Source organism: Odocoileus virginianus, chromosome 22, assembly GCF_023699985.2.
Source record: "Odocoileus virginianus isolate 20LAN1187 ecotype Illinois chromosome 22, Ovbor_1.2, whole genome shotgun sequence".
Classification (NCBI taxonomy): Eukaryota; Metazoa; Chordata; class Mammalia; order Artiodactyla; family Cervidae; genus Odocoileus; species Odocoileus virginianus.
This window is the reverse complement of record NC_069695.1, coordinates 6,010,956-6,035,357: the sequence shown is the minus strand read 5'-3', so window position 1 is coordinate 6,035,357 and position 24,402 is coordinate 6,010,956. Positions and strand designations below refer to the sequence as shown.

Here is a 24,402-nt window from a genome sequence, read left to right as displayed (position 1 = left end):
GGAAGACCCAGAGGGATCGGGTGGAGAGGGAGGTGGGAGGGGGGATCGGGATGGGGAACACATGTAAATCCATGGCTGATTCATGTCAATGTATGACCAAAACCACTACAATATTGTAAAGTAATTAGCCTCCAACTAATAAAAATAAATGAAAAAATAAAATAAAATAGGTAGCGGATGAGGACCTGCTGTATAGCACAGGAAACCCTACTTAGTGACCTGCGGTGACCTAAATGAGAAGAAAATCTAAAAAAGAGGGGATATCTTTATTGTGTAGCTGATTCGCTTTGCTGTATATCGAAACTAACAAAACCTTGTAAAGCAGCTCTACTTCAATATAATTTTTTTAATGTCTGATTTAAACCAATCAAAGACACCAAGCAGCAGGAAAAGGTGGGATATTAGGTATCGGTGTCCTTGTGCTGATGATGACTTTTCTTTTCGTGTCAGTAGCAGCTGGATATGAAAGTTGTCTAAGACAAATTATAAATGTTTGATATTGGAAAATGCTAGGTGAGGTTAAGATGTGGTTGGTTGGTTGATTAGGTTACTGCCAGGAAGTAAACAATAGACTCATTAATGTTGTAATTAGTCACTGTTGACATATTGTATATTTTATCAGAGCTCCAGCAGGGATAATGTGGCTGAATTAATCTAGTGCTTTGTTAAGGAGCAGTAAGACCTGGCTTTTAAAAATATAGCCATGCCTTCTCCTTGGGATTTCTATACTACCTTTGTTCTGAGAAATTTGGTGACTGCATGTTAGACTATAAAGTGATCCATGTCAGCTGATGATTCATTGTGTGTTTTTGTTACCTTGTGCCATTGATCAAAACACTTTTTTATTGTTCTGTTTCTTGGCAAGTCTAGAATAAAGGGGAATTCCTCCTGACTGAATGCATTGAGTCAGGTATTTTTACCTATTTATAACTTCAGATAAAGGTCCTAGGAATAAAGAGTTAAATAATTTGCCTGTGGCCACATCGTTTTAGTTGTTGTTATTGTTGTTGGTTAGTCGCTAAGTGGTGTCTGCCTCTTTGTGTCCCCATGGACTGTAGCCCACCAGGTTCCTCTGTCCATGGGATTTTCCAGGTAAGAATACTAGAATGGATTGCCATTCCTTCTCTAGGGGATCTTCCTGACCCAGGGATCAAACCCACATCTCTTACATTGGCAGGCAGATTCTTTACCACTGAGTCACTGGTATATGGCTATCACTGAACTTGCAAACAAGGGCTGTGAACTGCAACCTGTTCTATTACACCACTTACAGTCAGCACTGGATCCTTCCGCTCCAACCACATCAGCCAAGGGCCCCAGAAAGCTGCTTCTGCTCCCATGCTAAGTCCATCAGTCGTGTCCGACCCTTTGCGACCCCATGGAATTGCCCGTCAGGCTCCTCTGTCCGTGGGGATTCTCCGGGCCAAGAAAACTGGAGTGGATTGCCATGTCCTCCTCCAGGGAATCTTCCAAACCCAGGGATCGAATCCAGGTCTCCTGCATTGCAGGCGGATTCTTTACTGTCTGAGTCGCCAGGGAAAGCCAAAGCTAAGTCTCCTGCAGCCAGTGCCCCAGGGCACACGTGCTGCCTCCAAGACCAGTGAATGTCCTCATCCCAGTCCTTCTCTCTCTCCTTTCCCCATCAAACTCCAGCTCTCAGCCCACCTCCTCTAGGAAGCCCTCCCAGTTATGTCTGCTGCCACTTGCATATCCCTCTTCACGAGTTTTTCCTCTCTCCTCTCAACACCTGTCAGAGTTAGAGCCTGAGATTTTCCAATGTAGACCTCATTTCATTTAAGTTATCAGAGAAAGGGACTGAATATTTGTCGATTTTTCTCCCTAACCACATAAGGGTTAAGAGCCACGTGAAATAGCCTTTTTGAAATTTTCTGTTCGGCCTCAAATCATATCTATTGCAGAAATAAAATTCCAGTTTAGACATTCTAGTTAGCATAAGCATCTACATAATGTGGAAAGTGCCCTCGTGAGACCAATGAGCACTTTCTGTGGACCACAGGCTTCCCGGGTGGCTCAATGGGTAAAGAATCCTCCTGCAATGTAGCAGATACAGGAGATACAGGTTCGATCCCTGGGTCGGGAAGATCTCCTGTGGCAGGTCATGGCAATCCACTCCAGTATTCTTGCCTGGAGAATCCCACAGACAAAGGAGCCTGGCGGGCTACAGTCCATGGGGTCACAGAGAGTCGGACACAACTGAAGCATCTGAGCATGCATGTGGACCACTTCATTCTTTGTAGATATAATCTCTTTTCCCACATTTATCAAGCTAATAAAATCCATCTTGTGGTACATATACACAATGTAATATTACTCAGCCATTAAAAAGAATTCATTTGAATCAGTTCTAATGAGATGGATGAAACTGGAGCCCATTATACAAAGTGAAGTAAGTCAGAAAGATAAACACCAATAATGACCAGGCAACATTTTTTCCCATAAAGAAGAATTGGACTCTTTAATCTTTCTTATTCTCGGAATCGTAGGGCTCTGGGAGTTATCTAGAATTGTGTTTAAGGGAGAAAATTGTGGTAACATGGCCCTCATTTTATTTCCATAGATATCTGCCAGATAGCTCCTAGATGCTATCTGACTTGGCTTCCTCACATGTCAGAGAGGAAGCCTTTGTGGGCAGATATTTTGATTAGTGTGTCCTTTCTCAGATAATGACGCAAAGCAGTAGCGATTTGGCATGACTTTCTCAAAGCACAACCAGCTGGAAAACGAACCCAATTTGCAAGACTATTAGGCCAAAGTCTGGAATCTGTGCGTGTGTGTGTTAGTCGCTCAGTCGTGTCCGACTCTCTGCAACCCCATAGACCGAAGCCCACCAGGCCCCTCCATCCATGGGACTCTCCAGGCAAGAACACTGGAGTGAGGTGCCATTTCCCTCTCCAAAAGGAACTCTAGAGAGAAAGAAAGTGAAGTTGCTCGGTCGTGTCCAGCTCTTTGCGACCCCATGGACTGTAGTGTAGTGTACTAGGCCCTCCATCCATGGAATTTTCCAGGCAAGAGTACTGGAGTGGGCTGCCATTTCCTTCTCCACGGGAAACTTAGTAATACATCTTATTCAACAAACATCTCTTAACTGGAAACTGTGTCTTTTTTTAATATGAAGACATGGTTTAACAGTAGAAACTTTAATTTACCTATGTATACTTAATGTACTTTTGTGTATCACATAACTCTACAAAGAAAAGAGAGATATTGACCTCGGACATAGAGGATGACATGTCCTTGTTATGCTCAGGGAAGGAATCAGTTCTGTGACAGGTGCTGGCTGGCCCATTGAAGCAGAGACCTATAGTAGGAAAGGACCATCTTGCTACCCAGTCACTGTCGTAGGAAAAGAGGTCTTTATGAAAGCGGTCCACTCTTCTGTTCACTGTAGGATGAGGCTGAGATTACTTCCAGATTAGGAGTCGTTCACTGGCTGTGGGGAGTCTCTGGGCTAGGAGGTAAAGCAGTGGGTCTCAAAGGAGGCTGCATATTGGAACCATTTGGAGAGCATCAAAAAATACTAACACTTGTCTCAGCATCAGGATTCAGATTCACGTGGTTTGGGCTGTGGCCCAGGCAAAAGGAAATTTTAAAAGCAGCCAAGTTTGAGAACCACTAAGTTGGAAAAACCTATTTTCCGGTCTTGCTGATAGATCTCAGGGAAAGCATTGGCCTCTTTGTGTATACTTCCTAATCTGATTTATTGCATCACAAGATTTTCCAGCCTGGAAGAGATGTAATATGTCAAAGATTCTTTCCATGTAAGGCTTTCCATGTAAGGCTTTGCAGAATTTCAGGGATTTACTCTTCTTTTTCTTGCTTCCTGGCTGAAGTCCTGTCTAAAAGAATCTAGGAGAGCCTTAAGAAAAAAAAAAACAAAGTATGACTTCCTTAAAGAAGTAAGTCATATAGTCCATTTATGGAGATAAATAGAAAAGGTTTTTAGGCCAAATATTAAATCTTGCAAAAAGGTCTTGAAGCTTAATTTATTTGATCTAAATATTTATGCAATATCTCAGTGATGTAGTGTTTAGCATGAGTAAAGTAATGATTTGGGGCTGAAAATTTTCAGGGAAGCAAAATTTAGAATATTTAAGGGAACAAATGTACACACAGCTCAGAAACCATATTAAGGGCATTGTGACAATGGGTTTCAGCCAGGGAAGGAATTTACTAGCTCCGTGCTAAGCTTTGTTGATGACAATCACCAAGAGGAAATTGCTGTCAACTCTAACAGGATCAGATTAGATAAACTGACTGCTTTCCTGACCATTGGGTTTTTCTATACTAAAGTGGGTTGCTGAAAAGGATCGCAGGGTCTCAGGAATATAATTCCTGGAGGATATTCTACAGGCCCTTTTCCGTAGGCTTTAGGAGGGTGTTACTGTCTGAATACACAGGACATTTGCTAGGAAGTGGCTTCATTGTAAACAAATATCAATTATTACCTAAATGGTGGTACTGGAATAGGCCCAACCAACAGTTTTTAATATAAAACATGGTAGTCTTACACTGTTGGGTTTTTTTAAACAATAGCTTTATTGCGATATAATTCACACACCCAAAAGTCTCCCCTTTTAGAGTTTTTTATATATTTTTAAATAAACTTTTATATATTCAAGAAGAGGTGTCACCACTCATATCTAAATCCAGAATTTTCATCTTTTGTCCCCCACATCCTTATACCCATCAGCAATAATTTCCCCATTCTTCTCCGCATCCCCTGGCACACGCTACTTTGTGTTCCTTCTCTATGAGTTTGCCCTGTTATGGACACTTCATACAAATAAAACCATCAAATAGGTAGCGTTTTGTTCCTGGCTCCTTTCACTTAGAATGATGTTTTCAAGGTCCATCCGCATGGTCACATGCCTTGGTACTTCCTTCTGTGGCTGAGTAATAACTCATTGTGTGGGTAGGCCACATTTTGTGTATACATTCATCTTAGATGGACATTTGGGTTGGTTTCAACTTTTTTGTGTGGACGTATGTTTTCATTTCTTTTGAATATAGACCTAGGAGTGGAGTTGATGGGTCTGAGGATCACTGTATGTTTAACTGTTTGAGAAAGTGCCAGACTGCTTTCCAGGGTGGCTGCACTGTTTCATATGCTCACCAGTGATATGGGAGCGCCCCATTTCTCCACATCTCCACCAGCACTTGATGCTGTCCCTGTTTTTATGATAGCCATCCTAGTGGGTGGGAAGTGGCATTTGATTGTGTTTTTGACTTGTGCTTTTCTAGTAACTAATGCTAGTGTTATTCACTCAGTTGCGTCTGACACATTGTGACCCCATGGACTGTAGCCCACTAGGGTCCTCTGTCCATGAAATTCTCCAGGCAAGCAGACTGAAGTGAGTTGCCATTCCCTTCCCCAGGGAAACAAATGCTATCTTAGCATCTTTTCATGTGCTTATTGGCCATGTGTATATAATATTTGGAGAAATATCTCTATTCAAATCCTTTGTCCATTTTTAAATTGGGTTGTCTTTTTATTATAGTTTGGATTAAAATTCCTTATCAGAAATATGATTTGCTACTATTTTTGCCCAGTCTGGGAGTTGTATGTTAATTTGTCCCATGGTGTCTCTTGAAGAAAAAATTTGCAATTGTGCTAAGATTCATTTATCTATTTTTTGTTACTGGTACTTTTGGTGTTACATCCAAGAAACCACTGTCTAGTTTAAGGTTGTGAATAAGTACTCCTATGTTTTCTTTTAAGCATTTCACAATTTTAGGTCTTACATATAGGGCTGTGATCCATTTTCTGTTAATTTTTGGGTATGGTATAAGGCAGCACTGCAGATTCATTATTTTGAATGTGACTGACTAGTTGCCGTGGCACCATTTGTTGAAATAAAACTATTCTTTCCCCATTGAATTGTCTTGGCCTTCTTACCACAAATGACCATAAGTGTAAAAGTTTATTTCTAGACTCTCAATTCTATTCCATTGATCTATATGGCTACTCTGAGACCAGTGCCACATTATATTATTTACTATACTTTTGTAGTAAGTTTTGAAATTGGGAAGTATGAATCTTCCAACATTTTCCCCTTTGGTCTAGATTATTTTGGCTGTTCTACGACTTTTGCATTTATGTATAAATTTTAGGGTCAGTTTGTATTTTCTGCCAAAAGGCAGCTAGATTTTGGTAGAGACTGAGTTGAATCTGTAGTGTTAAATTGAGTTATGTTAAAAGCTAAATGTGTTAAACCTTAGTACTTAGTTCTTAGTAAAATGCCTGGTATGTAAGGAGGTTATATAACTCTTGTTAGACATTATCATTTGAATTATCTCAAGTATTCCTTTTTTTATTTGATATTTTTGTTATATTTGCAGCAGTTGTCCTGCGTGTGGCATGTTTCTATTCATAGTCACAAATCGCTTTCTTTGGTAAAAATTATCATGTTTATATGAAAATTCTGTTAATTGGTAAAATCCATTAGAATTGACCAAGTGTCATTCTTATCTATCTGGAGAAGCAATCATAAAATCCTACATTGTAACATTGTAGAGAACTACCTGTGAAGTTTCTCATTACTATTTCTGAATTTCATGAAGTCTTAAACTCAAGAATAATATCTACAGAAGCTCTTATTCCAAGCCATAGAAGAATTATTCTCCCATTGGCTTAATATATTGAAAATTGGGCTAGAAGTCAACTTCTTCCTTTAAATCATCAATGTTGAGGTGAAGGCTAATGTCTACATTAGCTCACATGTGTAAATTTTTGGAGGGAAATGGCCAGAACCATAAGGCTTAAAACTAACTTGCAGTAGATACAGAAATACTGCAATGGAATAAACAACAGACATTTCAGCTACTGGATAGTTCACTGAGAGACCCTCTTAGCTGCTTATCAGGACATCCAAGCAATCCTTAATGTGGGAATTACATGGCTGTCTTTCAAAATTAGAATTTATGAGTTTGTAGTAAGTTATATAGTGCTTCCCTGGAGGCTTAGAGTGTAAAGAATCTGCCTGCAATGCAGGAGACCTAGGTTCGATCCCTGGGTCGGGAAGATCCCCTGGAGGAGGGCATGGCAACCCACTCCAGTGTTCTTGCATGCAGAATCCCATGGACAGAGGAGCCTGGTGGGCTATAGTCCATGGGGTCTCAAAGATTCAGACATGACTGAGCAACTTAGCACAGCATATAAAGGAGATCCAAGATAAAATAGGTTTACTTTCCATGATACTGCCTTAGCTATAAGTGTGTCAATTATTCAATTTCCTAAACCTCACAAAAAGGCATATACCTGAAGTGAGCCTCTCAACATTCAAGCATTTGAATTGTTGTGGTTGTTCGGTCACTCAGTCATGTCCGACTCTTTGTGACCCCACGGACTGCAGCACGCCAGGCTTCCCTGTGCTTCACTATCTCCCGGTGTTTGCTGAGACTCATGTGCATTGAGTCGGTGATGCCATCCAACCATCTCATCCTCTGTCTCTCCCTTCTCCTCCCACCCTCAGTTTTTCTCAGCATCAGGGTCTTTCCCAGTGAGTCAGCTCTTTGCCTCAGGTAGCCAAAGTATTGGAGTTTCAGCATCAGCATCAGTTCTTCCAATGAATATTCAGGACTGATTTCCTTTGGGATTGACTGATTTGATCTCCTTGCAGTCCAAGGGACTCTCAGGAGTCTTCTCTAGCATGACAGCATTTGAATGTTTTCATTCAAAAAAGTAGAATCACTGTAAGGGATACAGAACGTGAGCTTTATTAATCAGCTTGGATTTTACACAGTTGTGGGAGTTGGTTGGGAAGTCTGTGTAAGCCTATTGCTTTTCTGTGTTGTGCTGTACCTGAAGTCATCAGAAGCAGGGTCAGGAAAGAAAGATGGACATGAAGTCAGAGCAAGGTCAAACGGGGAAAGCCACAAGGAATCCAGAAGGACGCCTGGAGCGTGCCTGTGTCTCTCGCCACCTCTAAACTCAGAGATGCAGATGACCTGCTGAAGGGGCTGCGCCTTCTCTGTGAAGCGGCACACACACTCAGTCTAGGATTTCAAGAAGCTGAATGAGGAGATCTTATGAGAGCTAGAGAAACTGTAGCCCAGTTCTTTCCTGTGCCAACAAGGTGAGGTGACAGGTCAGTGACAACATCCGTGAGCTTCAAGGCCTGTGCCCTCAGCATGACCCTGCACACACTTTGGAACCGCCAACATTTAAGTTTCCAAGAAGGCTGTGAAGTTCTCTTTTTTAAGGGGGATTTCAGTTTATCAGCATTTAAAAATGTAAGTACAACTTTCAGAGGTTTCTCAGCATCTGAAACAGCAGCTTTGTAAAGTACTGTTTTATTCCTGTTGACCATTTAAAGCCAAAAGCCTGAATTGCTTTAACTACCCTGAGATTTGAGTCATGTCTACTAAACGGTGTTTTTAACCACACATCGGTAAGGGGTTTGCTTTCTACTCAGGGGTACATGCGAGCCCCAGGAATAATGCTAGGCCATTGTTCTCATGTCCTTTTCAGAAATATTCCATTTAGAACATATGTCAGTATGATGCTACAACTGGGAACAAAATAGCTTTGTGTTTGACAGGCTCCAGCTGATCTGTAATGATCCAATGTTAGGGAAACACACAAAAAGCATTGATCTAAATGGATCGATATTAGCAAACAGAATGATTTAAAAGCTCTTTCAATTCAGGTAAAAATGTCTTAGACCAGGAAGCAGCTGTATCCTGACCCTGATTGTGAGAATTATTGGCAAGCCGCAGCGTTTTAAGAATACTCATTGAGCAAATTTGGGTTTTAGCTGTTTCAAGTCCAGAATTTCAAGGTCTACTAGATCTTTGACCACAGAGTTCTTTGCTCCTTATGGGCACAAAGAAGCCAGAAAAAAATTGAAGTGTACTAACTCATGAACAAGGAAAGTGTGGATATGATTTGAGTTGAAAAGAAAGAGCAGGGTTAGAGTAGGACATTCTAAGAGAAATTTAATGATAGTAGAAAACAAGATTACTGCACAATGGGTTATAATATGAAAGTTAAAATAAACTCAAGGCAATAAGACTGGTACATTCACTGATTTTCTAAAGCCTTTCACAAATAAATGCAATTATACAGAATTAGAAATGTCAGGTGGAAAAATGACTATCAAAACAGAGTATTTTAAAAATCATATGAGAGTAGTTTGTACAACTGCATAAAGTACATTTGAATTTTTAGATGAAACGATTAATGTTCTACAAAATTGCAACTTTGCAAAATTGATTCTACTGGAGAAGGATTAAATGGACCAATTACCAGATAAGAAATAGAGAGTAATTGAATCCCCCTCCTCTGTAAACAACACACACAAATCACCCCAACAAGATGGTTTCACATGGAAATTCTTTCAAACATTTAAAGATCAAATAACTTCCATAATGCTTAAACTACTCTAGTGCACAGAAAAAGAAGGAAAATTTTCATGTCCTCTCAATGAAATGATTACAATGTAAAGCTCTAAAGCAAAGATTATTACAAAATCAGGGTAAATCTTATTAAAACTGATAAAAATTAAAGTGTAAGTGATAACTTACACCTTAATAATAACCCAATAAAATAACCCAACAGCACATTACAAGATATTACACCCTGAACAAGTGAAAATTATTTCAGAAAGGTAAAAGTGTTGCTCTGTAGGGATATATATCAATAAAATTAAGCTAAGGAGAAAAACCAGAAGATCATCTCAATAGACGAAGAAAGAATAATTGACAAATTCAATATCCACTCATGTTAAAAACAGCCGGCCTATTCCTTAACGGAAAAATACAAGAGAATTTCTAACTAAAATCAGAAACAAGGATGTCCACTATCTCTGCTGTTCTTTACCTTTATAGCAGAGGCATCAGCCAATGAAAGTAAATAAGAAAAAGCAAATATAAGCATAAAAATTTGAAAGGAAGGTATACCTACTAATCAATGATATGATTGTACATCTGGAAAATTCAAAATAATGAATTGAATGAAGCACTAAAATAATAAGGAATTTTGGCAAAGCATTGGGTAATAAAACCAATATGAAGAAGGCAATAATCTTCATAAAAACAAGAAAACAATAATAGGCAGAAGTTAACAGATGAATCCCAAGTTACAAAAGCAAATGAAAAAATAAAATAGTTCATTGTGAACTTAACAAAAATATCCAAAATTTGTATTAGAAAAACCATAAAGTCATCCTGAAAGTCACAATAGATGACTTGACCACATGGAAGACATATGTTTGTGGATAAGAAAATTTAATATTGTAAATATGTTAAGAAAAGAAGAACAATGAGAAAGGGATAACTTTTTCAGATATTAAACATTTTATGAATAATCATATTTAAACTGGTGCTGCATGAAGAGACTGTCAGACTATGGGAACAGAAGAGAATAACTTAGGAATACACTCAACTGTGTATGAAATTTTACTACATGACAAAAGCAGTATCTTAAGTCAGGGATGAAAAGATTAATTTGTACATAAGTTGTATTTGGACAACAATAAAAATATGTTTGAATCAACTTTTCATAACATGTCTTTGGTAAATTCCAGGTGACTTAGATATTTAAATATAAAATTAAAACCATGTAAGTAGCCAAAGAACACATGAGTGAATTCCTTTATTACTTGGGATGGGAAAACCTTCCTGTGATTCAGAATTTGATTTCTCCTCTCCCAAACATCAACAACAAAAATAAAAATCTTTTGGGTGGCATAAATATCACAAGCAAAGTAAAGAGACATGTGGGGGAAAGTATTGGCAACTTAAAAGCAAAGTTTTAATATCCCGAAGACATGAAGAACTTCTAATAATAGGAGGAATAACCCATTTTGAAACATGAACAAAACATATGAGCCTTCCATTCACACAAAAAAGGAATACAAATAACCTTTAACCATATGAAAAGACACTTGACCTTGATCATTATAAAAGAAACACGGGCTAAAACAGTATTAGGATATGGCTCTGACTATCGAATATGCAGAAAGCCAAATGTTTGACAGTCTTCTCTGTACGTAACCACAGTGTCAGTGTTTAGTTGAGAGGTCGTCAGATTTATATTGAATTATTCATGAAAAAAAAAATGTTATGATGCCCTGGAATTTGCTTCAGAATAATCTGGTGAAGGGAGAGTTTTGGAAACATGAGACAAAATTGGCCATGTACTGGTAAGTTAGAAGCTGAACAGTCAGTATATGGGGGTACACTACTATTCTCCCAAACTCTGTATATGTTTGAAGTTCTCATAAAAAGTAAAAGGGAAGTTCATGCAGTTTCAAAAGATACCACAAAGTTAAGCTAAAGGGAAAAATGTTATCTTACAGAAAAAAGAACTTTAGAGAAATAAAAGTATTCATTGGTTTAGAAGTGTGCTTAGTTTGTGAGAATAATGATATATCAACGGAGGAAAAAAACAATTTAAGGCTGACCTGTGTTAGAATTTTTGCCCTTTAGTTTCAGTGTGCATGAGCTCAATGAATTCTTGGTTTATCTCTATTATATTATATCCCTTGAGCATAGAATGAAACAAAATGAACACACTTTTTAAAAATAGATTTGATTGCTCCAGGAGACACATTGACCCCCTATCAACTTAAGTAAAAGTTGTTCTGTTAAGTCGATGTTGATTTATGTTTGCAATTTGGTTTGAATCTTCCATACAGGCTCACATCCATTAATTCTAAGTAGCCTTTAGGAAATATGGAAGTAAAAATTATCTTTAATAAACCTTGCTAAAAGAACAAAATGTTATAGAATACACTACAGAGAATGTTTGTTTGTTTTTAATTTACACCCCCTCTCCTTCAGCTTTCCTCCTTCCAGAAAATGCCTTCTGTTGTACTGATACAAGGCTGAAGGTCCCTAGAGTATTCCAGCCATCCATAATTTAACTCTAACGTCCTGGACATGCATGTGGTTATAGGAAGCTGTATTTCAAGGTCAGTTAATGAGAACCACCTTCAGGCTATCATTCAGATAATGAAGAGCTTGCTCAGAGAGTCCCAGACCTCAAATGCTCTTACTGAAGCCCAACACAAACCCATCAAATAAACATAAATGAAGAAATATTCAACAGCTGTCCATTTTATGCTTGCTAGTTTTATTTTATTGAAACCATCTACACTGAATGCAAAGCAGTATCAGTGATATTTTATTTGTCTACCATTTTAAGCTTTCCGAAGTACCTTAAGAATATTAAGTTGGTTTTTATGAATTTAGTAAGTTCAGATCACAAGGTCATAGCTTGTCAGGATGTTCTTAAAGTTGTTATTTATGGAACCAGCTAAGTTCGTATGGATCAGTCTGTCTGTGTAGTAGTCATCCACACATATCTGTAGCATTGGTTAAGCTCCTTGCTAGAGAAGTCAGTCTTATCCGCAGAACCATGCAAAACATCATGCAAAATAGGTCGTGCCAGTGGTTGTTAGGTGGACCAATGGATGCTCTCTGAGCTCTGAACTCTTCAACAGACAAGTCTATATACTCCCTGCCAGCGCAAACCTCACTTTCAAAAATTATAGTTCCTTTGTATTTTCCCTCTTCCCAGGTTATTTGAAGCTGTTCCTCTAAAGATATTCTGTTTTGAGGAAGTTTTTATACTCTTGTGCAACTTAAAATAGAAAAATGAGCTCAGGAAGCCAGACCTGGAAACTAACAAGGTCATTATTTCATCTAAATATTCACTTTATATGTGAGGAAGGAAGGAGAATCCACGTTCTGAACTTGGAGAGACACCACTTCCACCAGCTAGTCAAAGATAAATTTTGTTAATCATGACCCTGGTGTGGCTCTGAGAAGCTTAAATAGGTTTATATACTAACACATATGTATTGATCCTCTCCCAGGTGGCGCTAGTGGTGAAGAGCCCACCTGCCAATGCAGGAGATATAAAGAGACACAGGTTTGATCCTTGGGTCGGGAAGATCCCCTGGAGAAAGAAATGGCAACCCACTCCAGTATTTTTGTCTGGGAAATTCCATGGACAGAGGAGCCTGGCAGGCTACAGTCCATGGGGCTGTGAAGAGTCAGACACGACTGCAGTGACTTAGCATGCACACACATAGGTACTGAGGTCCTCCTACATGTCAACCACTGTACTGGGCTCTGTGGTTCTAGCAGTGGTCAAGGAAAGTGAATTCCTGAGCTAATGGAATTTATGTTGAACGAGAATGAAACATAAGAGGGTCAAAAGAGAGAGAGAGAGAGAACATATAGGCAACCTCATTTGAGATAGTCTGACTATGAAAATCATGTTCCTAGAGAAAGTTCCTCTCCCCCATAAAATGAAAATATTTCTACTTTCTACCTTTGTAACTCACTATCCATTTCAAATCATGAACAGCAGTCTCGGGGTTCCCTCTATTAGAAACTGCCACCCCATAAATTATGTAACTTCCCTGCACATGATTTCTCATCTGTAAACCAAAGGCTGTGCACTTGTGCATAGTCGCTTCAGTCATGTCCAACTCTGCAACCCTGTGGACTGTAGCCCGCCAGGCTCCCTTGTCCATGGGGATTCTCCAGGCAAGAATACTGGAGTGGGTTGCCATAGGATCCTCCAGGGCATCTTCCTGACCCAGGAATCGAACCTGCGTCTCCTGTGTCTCATGCATTGCACTGCATTGCACTTTACCACTGAGCCACCAGGGAAACCCAAACTAAAGGCTAGGCCACATAATTACTTAGATTTCCATCTTTAAGATTCTTCATTAAACAGAGCCTCGTGGCTGCGTTGAACTCTTTTCCCTACTCCTCCCAGCCTCTCTCCGTCCCACGAGAGGCTCTGAGGAAGACGCTGCTGTTTCTGTGTCTCAAAGACCTTGTGGCTCTTGTGGTGTAGTTTGTGACACAGAGATAATGTAGGGAGGAGTCAGACCCATTTCCTGAAGCATGACAATCTTCTGGCTTTTTCTTCCCTTTTAGATTCATAGAACTGCAAATACTGTCAGTCATCGTGCAGGAATAAACAATACTGCTAAACTTGTCAGCTTTTTGATCCTTCCCAGATCTTTTTACTTTTTTAGCCCAGTTCTTGGAAAAAGCAGGCTTATCAAGGCTTTCATTTTTCTTTGCAGTGTTATATTTGCTGTGCCAAGGATAGATTATTGAAATAAAATCATATATTTTAGGACTCAGAAGATCACATAATTGTTAAAGAGGAACCAAACCAAATACAAAAGAACTTAAAAAAAACCACACAAACTAAATCCAAAACAATTATATGTATATATATATGAAATGAGGGCTTCCCTGGTGGTTCAGATGGTAAAGAATCTGCCTGCAATATGGCAGAGCTGCTTTCGATCCCTGGGTTGGAAAGATCCCCTGGAGAAGGGAACGGCTACCCACTCCAGTAAAAAATGAGTCATAAAATTTATTTTTAAAAGAAACTTGGAGGCAAGCTATCTTATACCCAGCTTACTGTGTCAGTTTCTTTAATAGTCTATTGAAGACACTGAATAAATTGTTTCCACAGTGCCAAGTTTTACATTCATTTCAGGTGGAATTTATGCTCAGTGCCACAAAATCTCCACCTTCTTTCACTTAAAGAAAAGATTCTGTGTGGGCTATGGTAGAACTGATCCATGTTAGCTAGGGGCATTGACTCTGAATAAGCATGTGATCGGGAGGCAACCCCAGGCAGTCTATGCACTGTGGATTGGCGTCAGGCCAAAAATACATGGTAGGTCATGTAGTTGGCAAGGAGTGATAGTCCCATTCTGTAAGTGGCAATTAATATGGTCCTGAATCTCCTCTCGTACCTCATTCCTCCCTGTGCTGTAAGGTTAAATGCAAGTTCATCTTCCTCCACAAAAGCTTCTCTGATGTTTGCAGTCCATGAAAACTATTGTTTTGCTGGAACTAAAAAGCACAGTTATTTGACTCGTTTATCAACTAATCATGTTCCACCACGTAAAATTATATTGTATTTTCTTGCATCTTTGTTCAACTTCTAAGTGTGTGCATGCCATGTCAAAAGCTAGATTACAGAATAATTTGTGATTAATTTTTGTAATTTTGTTATTTTATATGGTATAGTTTGTGACACAGAGATAATGTAAGGAGGGAGTCAGACCCATTTCCTGAAGCACGACAATCTTCTGGCTTTTTCTTCCCTCTTAGATTCATAGAATTACAAATACTGCCAGTCATTGTGCAGGAATAAACAATGCTACTAAACTTGTCAGCTTTTTGATCCTTCTCAGATCTTTGTTTTTACCCCAGTTCTTGGAAAAAAGAAGGCTTATCAAGGCTTTTATTTTTCTTTGCAGTGTTATATTTGCTGTGCCAAGGATAGATTATTGAAATAAAATCATGTATTTTAGAACTCAGAAAATCATATAATTGTAAAAGAATTTTATAATTTTCATCTTTGGACCTGATACTATATATTGAAGATATTTAACTAGATTTGCTCAAGGTTTAACCTTTTGTGACACTGTCACCTATAATATTGCAAAAAGCATAGTAGACTTTAAGCAAGATTTTAAAATGTGCTGATCTATCTTCTTGACTCTGTTTTCATTTTTCCAGGAAACCACAGTATCCTCCAAGTTTATCTTGTATTTAGGTAACCAGTAGCTTCAATTTCTTCCCTCTGATTATCAAGTTGTCTGGGGAAGAATTTTGCTTTAATTACCTAACTATCTTAGAATATTTTAACTTAATCTGTTTTTTTCCCAAGAGAATTAACAATTTTATCTGATTCTACCAGTGAAATGACAGAGTTTATCACTCTTGGAGGAGCTTCACACGAGCAAGTTTGGAAGGGAAGAGAGAATAAGATAGAGTGATGGTGGTGGTGATAAACCTTAAATGGGGAGGGGGAACCATACAACTTTGGCATCAATCTCCTCTAGCAACATATTTGGCTTAAAGACTAGGAGCAGCAGTATCTTCAACCAAAAAGTCCTGAGAAGACATTTAGTGCCATCCAAACACAGCACTAGTCGCTGCTACACCGTCCCTCAGGGCAGACTTTTTCTAAGAAGAATTTCACATCAATAGTGGAGATACCTGTATCGAGGAAGGCTGGTTGTGGATGGTTGCTAGGCACTTCTTCCTGAGCAGTGATTATACTTTCTATGGATATTACAAAAGGAAAAGAGTACATTTGTAGTCAGCAAGCATCCACCCTGAGAGTCTCACTTGGTGAAGAAAGGATGATGTTATAAAAGGAAAGTTTTAGTGCAGAAGTATGTATTGGCAGCTCTCAAAATACCTGCGCTCAAAAACCATTCACTAATTAAAGAAATAGATATCCACCACCCGTAATACGTTTATTAGGATTTAGCATCAGTAGGGTTCAAATTTTAGAAAATTCTGGTGTAAAAACATTGTAAATCTTCCAAATGATGTAATAATTCTGGCTGGCTAACTACATGATTTTTTTTTCCATCGTTATTTACCCAAAGGCTTAAAACCTTTTAGTTTTACCATGTGCTAAAATGACAATGTAAAATTTTAAAAGTTTTGTTTAAATTGCATCATTTTCTTACATGTAGAAAAATGATTAGAATTATGTAGCAATTTTATTGGACTAGCCTGTTGTTGACATTTGATTTGGATCATCTCAGAACTCCTTAAGAATACAGTGCTTTCTGAACTGTGGAAGTGGAGGAATATTCCTCCCTATCACCTAATAGAAGAGAATGTTTCTAATTCAGGGACATCTTCATAAGCCTTTCTCTACATAGAATATGACAAATCCATTTCTATAAGCCAAATAAGTTGTACCAAATGGCAAATAATTTTGCTACCCTGGAGAGCAGAAACTGCACCAAGTGTTTAGTGGATGATGGTGTAATTCAGAAGCATGTGGCAGTAGTCTTAGTGTCAACACTGTATTTAATATTAACCCTTGGCATCTATCACCCGTAGTTATTGTAACAACGGAAGAAATTAAGACTGAGACAGGTGTTTAGGGCACTGGGAGAAATGGCAAGGGATGTTCCTTCAGGAGAAACGTGAGCAGAATAACCAGAGTTATGCCTCTGAATAGCTCTTCCTCTTTTTCAAATGCCTAGAAAATATCCAGCAGATTTGCCAAACACAGCAGATTTGCCACTGAAGAACAGAGGGCTCAGTATTTCAAAACAGAAGATTTTAAAACATGGCTATTGAAATGATTTCAAATCAATGTTTTTAAAGGTTGTTATTTTGTTGTTAGTGTTTTTAATTAAAAAGGGAATATTTTGTATTCATATAATACAAAGTTCATCCTGCAGGATTAGATGAACAATATCCCCCTAGGTCTTTGTCTTCCATTACTTATATATAATTTCAGTCTCCCTCTACACACCTGCATCATCTTGGACATACTTTTCTGTTCCCTGTGACTTGTCTTCCTAGCATCATACTCCTGATCTGAAGGGACACTGGTTTGAAAAAAAAAAAACAAAAGCTATAACTCTTTTCAGTTCTACTGTTGCCTTGGCAATGGCCATCCATGGTGGGTATCACACACTTTTTGCTCTATATTACCTGACACGAGAGCTTCCCTGGTGGCTCAAATGGTAAAGAATCTGCTTGCAATGCAGGAGACCCGGGTTCGATCCCTGGGTCGGGAAGATCCCCTAGAGAAGGAAATGGCAACCCATCCCAGCATTCTTGCCTGGAGAATCCCATGGACAGGGGAGCCTGGTGCAGTCTATGGGGTCACAAAAAATCTGGACACGACTGAGCAGCTAACCCTTTCAGCTGACCTGATGTAAAAAGATAGGCACTAAGTGAAGTCATGGAAGAGTTCTTAGTTCTGAGGCTGCTCTGAACTGGTTAACCCAGAATTTCACAGAATAGAGGCATTTCAACTTCATAACTTTGAAAGCTAAATTTACATTGTTTTGAATGAAGCCAAAAGAAAACAATTTTCATCATAAATGCTTATTTTTCCCTTAACACAGGCCCATCATCACGACCATCACTATGACCGATGGGGACTATGATTATCTGATCAAACTCCTGGCCCTTGGAGATTCAGGGGTAGGGAAGACAACATTTCTTTATCGATACACAGACAATAAATTCAACCCCAAGTTCATCACGACAGTAGGGATAGACTTTCGGGAAAAACGTGTGGTAAGTTTTTAACCATACTGTTAACCGGTTGCTGATCCTCCTATATATAAAATAAGAATTAAGAAACTATGTTTATTGCATTGCAAGGTGTCTGTCTTTTATCACATGAAATTCATAACCTGTCACTTTGATCCAATTTGAATATTATATTTTACGGTCTCAACTCTAAATAACATTTTGCTTAGGAAAAAATCCAGCGGCACTTGTCTCCAGAAGCACACAGAGCAACTAAAATAAATTATCTATGGGTTTATATAGTGTGTTTTCTATGAATTCTTAAGGAATCTTTCCAAACATGAATTCGTTATCTAAAACCATTAAGTCCTGATCTAAGTTTCTCAATAAAAACAAAGTGTTCATTTCCCCATGCTTAAGAAGGAGGTAAAAGAATGACTGGCAAATTGCTGGAACATGAGCTTTGTGAGTTCCTGCTACATTTTTATTTATGTGTAGACTCAGCTATCAATCACTAGCTTCTTATGAACAGAATGTGAGACCAACCCATGCTATTTTTCAAGATAAGAGAGTTAAAGTGAGAATCACAACCACTTCCTTCCGCTGTGCTAGACGCTAATGACAGGAATAAGGATATTGTGACACGTGAGACGTGGAGCAGAGGCTCAGAAGCGGAGCCCGAGTAGCTGCCTCCCAAGGCGCTCTTGGGCGCCAAGATGGCGGCGGCTCCGGTTCCTGTCACAAATCCCCTCAGTGCCTCGAACACGGATTCACTTTGCTCTATTTGTCGTATTAGAAACAAATACAACATTGGAAAGCAACTGTACTCCAATAAAATCTTTCTTAAAAAATAAATTCACTCATTCCTCAAGAATTGGGGAGAAGAAACAAAGAAAATGAGGATGGAGACGTTCAATCATGATTTCTTAGAATGTCCTGTCCCTTATCCGAAAGTTCAGTACTGTAGTCTTAGCAAATTTGCTCCCAATCCCTCCAGTGTTTTTCTGTGCCTTCTCCCCATATGCCTCCACTGATCTAGCGATAAGTCCTTGCAAAGTTTTCCCTTTAAAATATTTTCACTAAACCATAAGGAAGGGAGCTAGATAATATTAAAATTGTTACACTTGGTTTAAATAAGAACTCAAAAGGCCATCACCTATAAAATTTAAACGTTTCTAAAAAGAGCCTTTGAAGAATGGATAAAAAGGGAAGACGTGGAAGAGCCTGTGTAAACTTATTGAGCAATCCTGTGTGCATTTCATGGCTAAGTCTTTTTGAAAGTCCCAATTCACAGTAGAAGATACTCAAGTACTTGTAAAATATTTTACTGTTTTAAAAATTCCTTAAAATCTGTTGTTTCACTTAAGTTTGCAGTAGCTCTGTAAAATAGGAGATTATGGGTCTCAGTTTGCCAATAAGAAAGTAAGATTCTATGAAGTAAAATGAAGAGTTGATATTCGAACCTAGAACTTGGGTCCTTAATCGACTGTTTGCTGCTTCCTTGAGGAAATGACAGAAGGTGTCTAATTGAAGTTTGCAGGATGCCTAAATTGTGTTGAAAACCATACTTATACTCGACATTTAAATGTGAGAGTATATGTGATAACTTCTAGGAGAAAAAAAGCAAATATTTATTCTCCACTGTGAACTTTGACTATAATAATTGAGAAAAAATACGCCAAGTGAACCCAGAGAATTTGAATGCTGACAAAATCAAAGCATCATAAACTAATGACATTTGTATTCTTTCAGGTTTACAACACGCAGGGACCAAATGGGTCAACAGGGAAAGCATTTAAGGTGCATCTTCAGCTATGGGACACTGCAGGACAAGAGCGGTAATAGTGAATTATTTTGTTTCTAGCTATAAATAGCTTAGAAAAATTTACTTTAATGTGAATATGTGTTTGTACAGTGTGTGTGTGTTAAGTTGCTTTAGTCATATCCGACTCTTTGTGACCCTGTGGACTGTAGCCCACCAGGCTTATCTCATCATGGGATTCTCCAGCCAGGAATACTGGAGTGGGTTGCTGTTTCCTCGGGCAGGGGCTTTTCCCAACCCAGGGGTAAAACCCACGTCTCTTATGTCTCCCGCATCGGCAGATGAATTTTACCACTAGTGCCATCTGAGAAGTATTGTATGTGCCACATTGTATTGTATGTATGGCATTGTATGTGCCACTTCAATACGACTACTGTATGTGAACTTGAAAAATGTAAGGAAATGCAGCTCTCCTCCTGGTTTCAAAAGACATCTATATCAACAAATAAAAATAAATTATCTGTAGTGAATTAACCATAACTAGCAATTTTGTATTTGGTGCAGATTGCAAAAATCAAATTTTCAGAAATCTCTGTGAAGATTCTTATGCATTGTCTTTGCACTTTGTGATCATTAAAAAAAAAAATCCAGAGTTTAATTGAACTGGGGTGGGAAATTAACATTGTTACAAGTGCTACTTGAAGAGTCAGTTGAAGGAAGGGTGTTAATATATTTTTCATCTCTTTCTGTCTTTACGCACAGCCACGCATCCTCTACCATTTGACTGATTTTACTATGATTTCGGTCACATCATCACCCTCCAGCTGGAATGTTTTATTCCCTTCCCCCCATTCCTGAGCCTCTCCTTTCAATAGGCCTGGCTCACATTACACGTGCATGGTGGGGCTTTGCCAGACTCCCCAGCTGAAACAAACTCCCTCTTTCTTGAACTCTTACAAAATGTCTATTCTTCCATGCCTGCGAGGCTGCATGCATGCTGAGTCGCTTCAGTCATGTCCAACTCTTCGCGACGCTATGGACTGTAGCCCACCAGGCTCCTCTGTCCATGGGATTCTCCAGGCAAGAATCCTGGAGTGGGCTGCCATCATGCCCTCCTCCAGAGGATTTTCCCTGCCCAGGGGTGGAACCCAGTGCCCTGTGTCTCTTGCATTGGCAGGTAGGTTCTTTACCACTAGTGCCACCCGGGAAACCCATCCATGCTTTGAGTTACTTTAATTAAATAAGTTAATTGATTATATACCACCTTATAATAAGACTTCCCTGGTAGCTCAGTGATAAAAAATTCGCCTGCCAATGCAGGAGACATGGGTTCGATCCCTGGGTCAGAGAGATTCCCCTGGAAAAGGAAGTGGCAAACCACTCCAGGATTCATGCCTAGGAAAACCCGTGGGCAAAGGAGCCTGGCAGACAACAGCCCATGGGCTCGCAAGAGAGTTGGACGCAACTTAGTGATTAAACAACAACATCTTGTGATAAGGCGTGTCTTTTATTTTTGTCTCTCACGGCTGTTCTTCAATTCACTTGTGGCCTTCTCACCCCAACAATTGTGAGCTTCATAAGAACAGAGACCGTGATTGTTTTCTCAGCCTTGTCTCGGGTGCAGCGACCCAGACAAGAGACACCCAGTAGACCGTAGTGTTGATTGTTTAGAGCTGGTAGTGCTATGCCATGATTTGAAGAAAATACATTTCTTTGAGATCCAAGCTTTCAAAGTGCAAAAGACCCCAAGCTAGTGAAGCTTTTCAATATTAGATGAAACAGAAATTGGCAATAGGTTGTCAGAGAAGATAAGTAGAAGGCACATACCTCCAAATTCTGCATCACATGTCTTACAATGTTTATGCTTGTAAACACTTCAGGCTTTGAAATGAGTCCAAAACATTCTCACGTTCAGTGAGTGTAAACGCCGGGAGAGGTGCCGGGCCCTCTCTGGGAGCTCTTTTGACTGTGAATTCCATTTACACACATCCTTCAACGCGGCTGGTTCCTCTGAAGTCGTTCCTCACAGGAATCTCTGTTCATGTGTCAGTTTTGTTGTCACAAAGATGTATGTTTTATAGACCAATTTAATTCATTTTTGAAGAAGTAATATGAGAAAATGTGGTTCCCATATGTCTTCGCACACGATATGTCAGCCTAGCATGATGGCAGGCTTCTCTCATCTGTCCCCTTAAGACAGCTGCTCTAGGAGAGAAATGGAAATACTAGGGATTGTCTTAGTAACACCAAGGTTATTCATCCCTTGAGAATTTTGCGTTCTGTATATTAAAGTGTAGCTAAGCAACAAGATAAACAATGCCTCACACCTCAAGCCCGTGCCCGAGGACGTCTGGCACTGTAACCCACGTAAGATAATGGTTAGTGATAAAAGTCACATTATGGGAAGGAGGAAAAAGATCATACCCCTAGGTAAACCTAAAGGATGCAGAGCACAGACTTAGTTCTCAGTGAGGGATAAAGAGCTATTACGTGCCCCTGGGATCTGATTATTCATGGGGTCCTAGCTTTCCACATTCTGGGGACAAAATGAGGTTGGTGGGTGGAGCTAGAAATAAATAAGATTACTCATGGAGTAAACCCTGGAAAGGCTTCCCTGGTGGCGCCGTGGTGAAGAATCAGCCTGACATTGCAGGAGACACAGGAGACATGGGTTTGATCCCTGGGTTGGGAGGATCCCCTGGAGGAGGAAATGGCAGCCCACTCCAGTGTTCTTGTCTGGAAAATCCCATGGACAGAGGAGCTTGGTGGGCTACAGTCCATGGGGTCGCAAAGAGTTGGACACGACTGAGGGACTAAACATGAGCACAAAAGCCTGGAAACTCCGGGTGCTCACGAGGGTGCAGCGGTGGAGTGGTCCAGGGCATGAACCTGGCTCAGAGCGGAAGTATCCTGTCCCTGTTGCTATGGATGCACAAGTGTTTGCTCCAATGAGATCTATCCAACAAGCACATTTTAAAGTAACTGTCATGGGCTGTGGTAATGAGAGGGGAGAAAGGCGCAGTAGATTTGTGCTCAAATGAGAAACACACAGACTCATGCACTTAAAAAAGACAGGACAGAGAACAGAATCGGGGCTGACTTAGCCACACTCTTGTGGTTTGAGTAGGAGACAGTTTTGTGAGTACAGTTAGTCCCCAAAGAGAAAGAAACAACCACTCAATGAAAGCACCATAATCTCTGAGCTTCTAGTGACTGGCAGGGACAAATCCACAAGGATAAAATTGAGTGAGACTTTTGGTATTTCATAATCATCATGATTATATCCTACCAAAGAATCTTATTTTGGAAATAAATAGTCTTAACTAAAATATCTCTTTTCTGTGTCTCCATATTAAAAGTATTGTTTCTATTGAAGTCATTTACCTCCTTAATAATTTCATATCCTTTTTATTTTCTATCTTTGTTTCTCTAAATTTGGCAAACAATCATCAAAAAAAAAAAAAAAATTTCAGAGTCATGAAAATGCAATGGATAGCGAGTTAAAAACACCGCTTCTTTTCTCTTGGAGGTTCCCATCTAGGATGGAATTTGGACAAATAAACAATTTCAATAAAGCTCCAGGACAGTAACAGGGAAGCAAGGACTGGCTGGTGGCTGTCGGGTACAGCAGGAGGAGTCCATACCCAGATGGTGGTGTTGGGAAGTCTGCGTGGGGAAGTGATCCTCTTATATGTATAAATATATACACTCATACACAGTGTATGAGTAAATCTTTTCCTGGCTAAAGAGGTAGGAGGTAAAGGAAGCCTGAAGGCAAGGTCACCCACAGGAATAACAGCGTGTGTGAAAGCCCAGGGGAAAGCGTGAACTTTCCAAGAACTTAAAGAAGCTCAGCATGCCTGTGGGTAGTCAGGAGATAAAGCTGGATAGATGAGCAAGGGTCAGTTCATGCAGAGCCTTGGCGGATTATTGAAAAGTTCAGTCATTATCTTTAGAGCCAGGTACCATCATCTGACATTTTTAGCAGAGGGTTTATAGAATCAATAGGAAGAAATCAGGGAATGAGAGGACCCGAACAACACTGGAGACAGGAAGCCTGTTGAGAATGCTGTCGAAATTATCCTGGTGGAAGATAATGGCCTCGAAACTAGAGTAGTGGCAGGGTACGTGGAGGGACATGAGAGGGTCAGGAGATATTTGTTGACTGCTTGTATATAACAGGTGAAGGAGAAGGAGGCCGTGGCACCCAAGGAGGATGGTGACTGATAGAAAAATCAGAGGGAGGGTGAGTTTGGTTTCAAACATGTGAGGTTGATGGTACCTTAGTTTCCTCCAAGTGGAAATATCCAGCAAGTAATTGGGCATACAAGTAGCAAGGCAGGAAAGATCTAGACCTATAAACTTGGGGTTCCACGTATACACCAGGATAATTGAGCCAGCAAAGTAGACGAAATAACCCAGTGAATGCACGTAGAGGATGAAGGGGTCAAGAATAGAACCCAGAGGAAACCCAAGAATCTACAAATAGGCCAAAATAGGTGACCAAAATATTAGGAGGACTTTTAGGATAGGAAGAGATCTGCTTCTCTGTTTAAAGTCACGTGTCTTTCTTAAAACCAGTGGCCAACTTCACTTCTTTGTCAGTATAA

At 39.6% G+C, this 24,402-nt stretch overlaps 1 protein-coding gene across 3 annotated transcripts in view; it reads left to right on the top strand.

Moving 5' to 3' along the window:
* RAB27B (RAB27B, member RAS oncogene family) overlaps positions 1–24,402 on the top strand; it is a 171,787-nt gene that overhangs the window by 134,993 nt on the left and 12,392 nt on the right. For all 3 annotated transcript variants that reach the window (XM_070452500.1, XM_070452499.1, XM_020905866.2), the window contains 2 exons: positions 17,901–18,075; positions 19,783–19,868. In XM_070452500.1, the coding sequence (XP_070308601.1) occupies positions 17,923–18,075; positions 19,783–19,868 (239 nt within the window). In that variant the 5' untranslated portion in view covers positions 17,901–17,922. The remainder of the gene's footprint in view (positions 1–17,900; positions 18,076–19,782; positions 19,869–24,402) is intronic.